At 45.3% G+C, this 8,856-nt stretch overlaps 1 protein-coding gene across 1 annotated transcript; it reads left to right on the top strand.

Moving 5' to 3' along the window:
* The first annotated feature begins 799 nt into the window (after positions 1-799).
* Positions 800-1,762, top strand: LOC147984142 (uncharacterized). The gene is made up of 2 exons (XM_087539689.1): positions 800-965; positions 1,042-1,762. Exons 1-2 carry the CDS (start codon positions 800-802, stop codon positions 1,692-1,694), a joined length of 819 nt encoding a protein of 272 aa, XP_087395815.1. The 3' UTR covers positions 1,695-1,762.
* The last annotated feature ends 7,094 nt before the right edge of the window (positions 1,763-8,856 follow it).

Raw genomic sequence — 8,856 nt, 5'->3', positions numbered from 1 at the left:
CCAAGGCGATGACGTTATTATTACTAGAGCAGGCCACAGTTCTCCTGGTCATCCCGTCATTTTGGCTCAGCATAGTGCCAAAGAAGAGCAAATTGCCAGGGATAAAGGTAAATGGAGCAGCGACTTATCAAATTATGCTCATCTTAACACTGATGAGCTTCATTCCGGCTTCTTGAACCGTCTGCACTCAAACCGGGATTATGAAGCCGGTTTGGTGAATTTGATGAAAGAACGATATGAGGTAAATTCTTCTCCCTAGCACATTGATTTATAGCTGAAATACTATTCCAAGTAGCCCCCAAGAGCCGTTTTATGATTGTCAATCATAAACCGGGTCTTTGTAATACTTTAAGCATCCCATCATTAATCCTTGCCAATGCGTGTCTTCAATCATAGATAAAACTCATGTTTGAAAAATTAGATAACGTTCTGTAGCATAGCCCCCAAAGGCCGGTTTAACTTGGCAAGTTAATCCGGTTTTTTAATCCACACCGCCAGTTTAGAACAAACATACATTAGCCCCCAAGTGTCAAGGATAATGCTTGCATTGTTCTGGAGACTTGCATAGAAGGTAGTATTTGAGAGCAAATAAGAATTAGCCCCCAAGTATGAAGTGGATAACTTGTTATATGCTTTATACTTAGTGCATATATATGTTATTTTGTTGAAAATACCTTCAATGTTGAAGGCTGAACTGAGAAGCAAAGATGCCAAAAACTCTGACTTGCAAGAAAATGTGAAGTCACAACAAGCCGAAGCAGCAAAAGCCAAAGAGGAGCTGACCCAGGCCCTGGCCGGAATGGAAAAATTGAAAGAATCCTTTAATCAAGATCGTGCTGCATGGGAAACCGAAAAAGCCGGTTTGACCAAAAGAGTCGTAGATGCCGAGGAAGCCCTGAAACCGGTGATTGAAGAACTAGCCGGTTTGAAGCGTCAAATCAACACTATGGCCTCTGCTATCTTTGGTAAGTATTTGCTTATGTATGTTGCATCAGTCAATGAATCTTAAAACTGACCACGATGTTGAAAAATCTTTGGCAGGAACTCGGATCACTCATCTTGGTGTAGATATGCGGATGAAGCTCAAAGCGGCATACACATTGGTTGAGCAGCTATACTCTGGATCTCAGCGAGCCATTAGTACAGCAGCTTATAACAAACCGGCGCCAACGTTGATTAAGGAAACCCTTGAGAAGCTGGGCATGTTACCGGCGCGTATTGCCGAGTTGAAAAGAGCCGCTGCAAGAGCCAGAGCATTAACTGCCCTTATTCGAGCCAAGGCCTGGATTCCAGATCTTGAAGCAGAGGATATCATTAAAGGGTATCCAAGCGTTAAAGAAGACGGTTCAAACTTTGATAATGATGATCTTCGGCGGTTGACCAAACAGATGCGGCCAGCGGCCAGCAAATTAGCTGAAGACACCGATTTGTCCCATTTTCAACCGTTTTATAATACAGAAGGGAAAAGAAAACCGGCCGAGATCCATGAAGTCGAAGAACTTGTGCCTCCGATTCGTAAGCACACTTATGCCCCTGATATTAACCCTTCCGATCTTATCCATGAAGAAGCAGTATTCCAAGCTTTAACCGGAATCGATTGGTCAACGGCTGATTTCCAGCGGCTGGGGAGGGATGAAGAAGTGCGGACACCAACTGATCCGCAACCGTCAAACCGTCGTGATGAAGAGTCCTAATCTGGTCACCGGTTTATATGGCTACTGTGAAAAACAATGGCACTGTTGAGCCGCTTTAAAGCTTCATGTAATAGGATAGCTGAAACTTTGTTTATCTGCCATGCCATCGAGCATGCTTCATAGCCCGTTGTGACAATCTGTGCCGCCCTTTAGGATATATTTTATGCATAGTCTATGATGACTTGCCTTCCTGGGTACAAAAAACTTAAAAGTGTCTAGCGTTTTACCGCTAAACATGTCATAATATCCAAGAAGTATATAGTACTTGAGCTGAATAATCAAGTGTTTGTACAAAAACAATGTACAGAACATACCTCATTGAGTGAGCAAACGTGTATACAGCAAAGGTGTTTAACACCAACCCAATACGTTTGATAATCTCATCTTCATAATGCTGGTCTATCTATTAAACCGGACCGGTATACCTATCGGATTTTCTTCATAACACTGGTGATTTAGTCAAACCATACCGGGCCAGTGACCATCGGTTTATAACTGATCATGAGCCAATAGCTGGTGGTTGGAAAGCAAGCCGGATCAAGGATGCCGGTTTATCAAAAAATACTTATGATTGTCAACAAACAAAACTCAAATAGGAAAATATGCGAGGCTTTTTACGAGCTGCCAGGCTCCAAATCGAGGCTTTTCATGGGCTGCCAGGCCTCTGAGTTAAACCATTTAACAAAGCCTTTTAAGATGGGCCTCCAATTAACCAATCACCGTTTTAACTATGACAAGTTCAGGGTATTTAAAAGATTGACTTGTCAAACGTTCGATGGGTCATGCCAGGATTACCTGGATAGGAGTGGCTTACTTGATGAAGGCAGGTTAACCCAGGGTTTTAGGTGAATACACCAGGCTTCCAAGCCGTGGCTTGATAGCCAATTACGAGGGTCCTTTCAAACTCTTTGTTGCTTTGCAAAAAAAGAGCCCCAAGTAACTTTGTGAGCGATGCTCAGCGTGTGCCTATGTTTGAGTTTGTACAGTGTACAATACTCTCTTTGGCTCCACAAATTTTTCCTTGTGTGGCTAAAATGCCTATCAAGAGGTGTAGCTGTGGTTCAAACATGACCAAGCCCCCTAGTGATTTTCTTTATCGTTATGCAGTTGCTAAATCCGGTTTAACAAAGACTCCGCTTTGACCGTTAACTTGTAAAAGCACACATATAATATAAGAAAGAACGGATACCCCGCTTATAACGGAGGCTCCGGTTTATTATATGGTATATACACTGTCATAAATATGTACAGGTGAAAAAGCCTATGGCTTCAAGTATAGTAAGGCCGAAGGAGAGCTATGTTCCATGGCCGCTTTGTCTCCTCCTCCGATTGACGTGAGTCTTCATGCTCGCGAACATCAATGAGGTAGTAGGATCCGTTGTGCAGATTTTTGCTGACCACAAAGGGTCCTTCCCAAGGGGGGGATAACTTATGCATATCAGTCTGATCCTGGATGAGCCGGAGCACCAAATCACCTTCTTGAAAGGTTCTAGTTTTAACCCGGCGGCTGTGATAACATCGGAGATCTTGTTGATAAATCGCCGAACGCGCTGCTGCAAGATCCCGCTCTTCATCCAACAGGTCCAGAGAATCCTGACGTGCCTTCTCATTATCAGCTTCAACATAAGCTGCCACACGGGGCGAATCGTGACGGATGTCACTAGGAGGAACCGCCTCTGCTCCATAAACCATGAAGAAAGGCGTGTAACCCGTAGACCTATTGGGTGTGGTGTTGATGCTCCATAACACAGAAGGTAGCTCCTCGACCCAACAACCCGGCGTCCGCTTTAAGGGAACCATAAGCCTTGGTTTGATACCCCGCAGAATTTCTTGATTTGCCCTTTCCGCTTGACCATTAGATTGGGGGTGAGCCACTGATGCTAGATCAAGCCAGATATGCTCACATTGACAGAATTCTTCCATCTCTCCTTTTGACAAGTTAGTGCCATTATCTGTTATAATGCTATGTGGAAAGCCAAACCGGAATATCACCTTTTTGATAAATTGAACCGCTGTGGCTGCATCACACTTGCTAACTGGCTCTGCCTCTACCCATTTAGTGAATTTATCAACTACTACTAACAGATGGGTCTTCTTGTCCTTGGAGCGCTTGAAGGGTCCAACCATATCCATCCCCCAAGTGGCAAACAGCCACGTAATTGGAATCATCCGCAACTCTTGAGCCGGAACATGCGCACGGCGGGCAAACTTTTGACATCCATCACATATTTTGACTAAATCCTCTGCATCAGCATGCGCCGTCAACCAGTAAAAACCGTGGCGAAAAGCTTTAGCAACCAACGACTTTGAACCGGCATGATGACCGCAATCCCCTTCATGAATTTCTCGCAAAATCTCACAACATTCTTGAGGAGAAACACATCGTTGAATCGCTCCTGAAACACTGTAACGATGTAACTCCCCGTTGAGTATGGTCATGGACTTGGAACGCCGGATTATCTGTCGAGCCAACGTTTCCTCAGCTGGTAACTCGCCCCGGTTCATGTAATCCAGATATGGGATCATCCAATCCGGTATGGCATGCAAAGCTGCCACCAATTGAGCCTCCGGATCAGGAACAGCCAAATCTTCTTCGGTTGGTATTTTGACTGACGAATTGTGCAACACATCAAGAAATACATTGGGCGGAACCAGTTTATGTTGGGAACCAAGACGACTTAAAGCGTCCGCCGCTTCATTCTTCCGCCGGTCTATATGGTCCACCTGATAACCTTTAAAGTGACCAGCCACTGTGTCCACCTCTCGCCGATATGCAGCCATGAGTGGGTCTTTAGAATCCCAAGTGCCAGACACTTGCTGAGCCACTAGATCTGAATCGCCGAAGCACTTAACCCGGCTCAAATTCATCTCTTTAGCCATCCGAAGACCGTGGGGTAAAGCCTCATATTCGGCTGCATTGTTAGTACAAGGGAACATTAAACGGAGGACATAACAAAACTTATCACCTCATGGGGAAGTTAATACGACTCCAGCCCCCGAACCCTCTAGCTGTCTGGACCCATCAAAATGAATAGTCCAATATGTATTATCTGGTTTCTCCTCAGGTGCCTGTAACTCCGTCCAATCGTTGATGAAATCTACGAGTGTCTGGGACTTGATTGTCGTGCGGGGTATATATCTGAGCCCGTGGGGTCCAAGCTCAATGGCCCACTTGGCAATCCGGCCAGTTGCCTCTCTGTTTCGAATGATGTCTGAAAGTGCGTTATATCGACTAGAGGGGGGGTGAATAGGCGATTTTTATGAAAGTCTTCAAAACATGGAAGTTTCGAAGACAAATGATAGAAATAAACCTATTACCATGCAGCGAAAGGTAGACTACACTAGGCAAACCATAGTCAAGTATTCAATGAAGTGAAAGCACAATGACTAATAGCAGCTAGGCAGTAAAGATCAGGTAGGAAGATATTGTGAAGCCAATCAGAACAAGCAGTCACTCAGTGAAGACAAAAGATAATGCAATCATACAATGACTTCACAAGGACCAACAGTAAGTAAAGGGAAGGGAAGGATGAAACCAGTGACTCGTTGAAGACAATGATTTGTTGGACCAGTTCCAGTTGCTGTGACAACTGTACGTCTGGTTAGGGCGGCTAGGTATTTAAACCTGAGGACACACAGTCCCGGACACCCAGTCCTAAACACGCAGCTCAGGACACTCAGTCCTCACCATATTCCCCTTGAGCTAAGGTCACACAGACCTCGCCCAATCACTCTGGTAAGTCTTCAAGGTAGACTTCCAAACCTTCACAGACTTCGTTCACCGGTAATCCACAATGACTCTTGGATGCTCAAAACGCGACGCCTAACCGGCTGGAGGATTCACAGTCCTCGAGTGTAATAAGTCTTCAGATCACACAGACAAAAAGACTTAAGTGATGCCTAACACTCTTTGGCTCTGGGTGGTTAGGGCTTTATCCTCGCAAGGAATTCTCTCTCAAAGGCTTCGAGGTGGGTTTCTCTCAAATGACAAAAGCCGTACTCTAACTCTGAGAAGCCAACCGTTCATGGTTGTAGGGGGTGGGCTATTTATAGCCACTAGGCAACCCGACCTGATTTTTCCGAAATGATCCTGGGTCACTAAGGAACTGACACATGTTCCAACGGTCAGATTTCAAACACACACGGCAACTTTATTTGGGCTACAAGCAAAGCTGACTTGTCCAACTCTGAACAAGATTCGCTCTCATAGTCTTCACTCGAAGACATAGGATTTTGGTTAAGCATCACTTCAGTCATTCTAACTGGTTCTCTTGGACCCCACTTAACAATACGGTGGTTCCTATGACTCAACAAGGAAGAAAAAGAACTACAAAAGATCTAAGTCTTCGCGCTCCATCGTCTTCATGTGATGTCTTCTCTTGTCATAGTCTTCAATGGGAATGTCTTCACATACCACCTTTGACTTCAATGTCTTCATACATTTTTAGGGGTCATCTCTGGTAGGAAAACCGAATCAATGAGGGACTTCTACCCGTGTTATCCTGCAATTCTCACAAACACATTAGTCCCTCAACTAGGTTTGTCATCAATACTCCAAAACCAACTAGGGGTGGCACTAGATGCACTTACAATCTCCCCCTTTTTGGTGATTGATGACAAACTAGTTGAAGTTTTCAACGGGGAATATAATATGTGAAATTGTAAAGGATAAGGAATTGTCTTCATAAGTTGCAAGGGCTCCCCCTGAAGATGTGCATATAAGTAATTTGCTTTTGGAATGCAAATGCACATGGCAGGTTGTAATTGTGGAGATCCTCTTCAACTTATGATGACAATTCATCATGCATGAAAAGTATGTGAAGATAATGACATGCATAATGAAAAATGGACGTCTGCAAAATGATCTAAGTGCGGAATTTATCGTCGCACATGCAGAATTTATCATCGCATCACAGAAAAGCAAATAAGTAGCAGACGACCATCGAGTTTAAGTGTTACAACTCAAAGAACCAAAAGTATCAAAACGAGAGTTGTAAACACTAGGCAAAACATAAAGTAACTGCCCATATGGACCCGCTTGAAGACTATCAAACTCATATGCTTCTCCCCTTTTGTCAGTAAGGACCAAAAAGGTTTGAAGACATAGAGCATCTACTCGTTCCCATGAGGAGTAGGTGAAGCAGCAAGGTCGTCGGTGTTGTTCGGTGGTGCAGACGAACTCGGGGCAGTGTCGATGCGTGCGGAAGTAGGGGGCGGTGAAGTAGCATCGTCTTCGTCCTCGATCACTCTGGCATTCACAGTTGCCGCGGAGGAAGAGAACTCAGAGTCTTCAAGAGACGGAGTTCGTCGCAGCACAGTCCTTCTTGGAGGTGTGGAGTCAAACTTGAAACATTCAGAGAAGCCATCCTCTTGAAGATCATCTTCAGAACACATAAGCGTCAGCCCTTTCCATGTGCGCCGACAGGTTTCATGGGCAACAAAGGCATTCTTGGTGACAAGATTGCGAATGCGGTTGACATCCACCAAGAGGCTTTGCATTTGGCGCTTCAGCCAGTCATGATGCCTATCCTGTTTCTGATGAAGGGCAACCAGAAGCTCTCGGTCATTGAGAACACGAGATCGCTTCTTGGGTCGTTGGGCAATAGTGCTTTTAGTGGCTTCAGTGAGGGCACGATGAGGTGCATGTGTAGTACCAGCCAGAGGATAAACACGAGTGACTGCTTCAGCTCCTTCAATGTTCTGAGAGAAACTTTGATGCTCAGCATTCTGAAGACTAAGAGGCTCCTTGGCAGGCTCTAGATAGATGGCTTCAACGGACATATCCACGTCAGGCAGAAAGATCCGATGATTGCGAGCAGAGGGTTGATATGAGATAGCTGAGTTGAGTTTGATCAGCCGCATTATCCATGGAGCGTAGAACTTCAAGCCAAAAAGATCAGATCCTGATGCAGCAAGTTGGCGGATGAAGAAGTCTTGTGCATTGAAGCACTTGCCGTGAAGAATATAGAAGACCAAAGTCTTCATTGCACCTTCCAGCTTTGCATGTGGAGAATGTCCTTTGATGGGCCAGAGAGTTCGCCTTATAATGTGATAGATAGTGCGTGGCAGATACTCAAGGTCTTCAACAAAGAACTCCTTAGGATATGCAGCATCTGGAGGCAAAGGCTTCATCATGCTAAGCACCTGACTCATGTTCAGTTCAGGCTTCTAAAAGATGCTCTCCATAGCTTCACTGTGAAGCTGACAGCCAGGTTCATAGAGATCTCCAGGAGCGGGCAGACCAGTGAGCTCAATGATATCAAAGGCTTTGGCTTCGTGATGAACATTTCCGGTCATCCACTCAAGGACCCAAGTCTTCGGATCTCTGTTGTAGCCACGAATGTGAAGAGTGGCATAAAATTGGAGCAGCAAATCTTCGTTCCAGTGCTCTTGGTCGGTGACGAAGGGCAACAATCCAGCCTCTTTGAAGCAATCCAGAGCTTCTTCCAAGTAGGGCAGACTAGTTATTGCTTCGGTGTCAAGACGCATATGAGGGAAGATGCGACCTTGATTGTACAGAATGCATGAGTAATAACTTCGCTGCGGATAGCTCTAGAACCGATCAGAAGATATTCTTTCCCTTGAGTAGGGGTTCTTGGAGCTATTGAAGAAGGTGTTGTCTGCTTTAAAGCCATTGACATTAAAGGATCCAGGTGCTGATGCAGGACCTGGAAACCTGGGCAACCTTCGCATTGGCTTCTGTACCTGAGGTCTGTGCTCAACATGATAGTCAAACTGAGGACCAGCAGAAGGTGCTGGAACAGGAGCAGTAGCATCATTGGCTTCACTAACTTCTGGCTCATGGGTTGGTGTAGGCTCCACATTTGCTTCAGTCATGACAACGTCATTGGCTTCATTTGTGTTGGTGGTGGCAGCCTCAAGATTCTCAATCTCCACTTGATGAGCTGGAGGGTCGGGCACAGACATGTTCTCCTCGAGAACAGCTTCTTCAGTGATGGGGGGAGTAGGGACACGTTCTTCTTCTTGTGTGTCATCCGCTGATGCAGCCGGAATGTCTTCAGCAGCTTGAGCCTCAGACTCGGAGACATTCACAGTAGGAGTGGCATCTGGAAACACTTGACGTGCAACAGAGTGGTGGGGCACTTCTCCTTCTAGAACGCTCGAAAGAGGGACTTGAGACCTTGGTCCTTTGCGAAGCCTG

Source organism: Triticum urartu, chromosome 2A, assembly GCF_056163025.1.
Source record: "Triticum urartu cultivar PI428250 chromosome 2A, HENAU_Tu73, whole genome shotgun sequence".
NCBI classification, from domain to species: domain Eukaryota; kingdom Viridiplantae; phylum Streptophyta; class Magnoliopsida; order Poales; family Poaceae; genus Triticum; species Triticum urartu.
Note: the sequence above shows the minus strand (reverse complement) of the source record. Positions and strands in the feature narration are given on the sequence as shown.

Coding starts and splice junctions, on each gene's coding strand:
- LOC147984142 (XM_087539689.1), top strand. CDS start 800: ATGGAAAAATTGAAAGAATCCTTTAATCAAGATCGTGCTGCATGGGAA. Junction 966..1,041: donor TATGGCCTCTGCTATCTTTG/GTAAGTATTTGC, acceptor AATCTTTGGCAG/GAACTCGGATCACTCATCTT.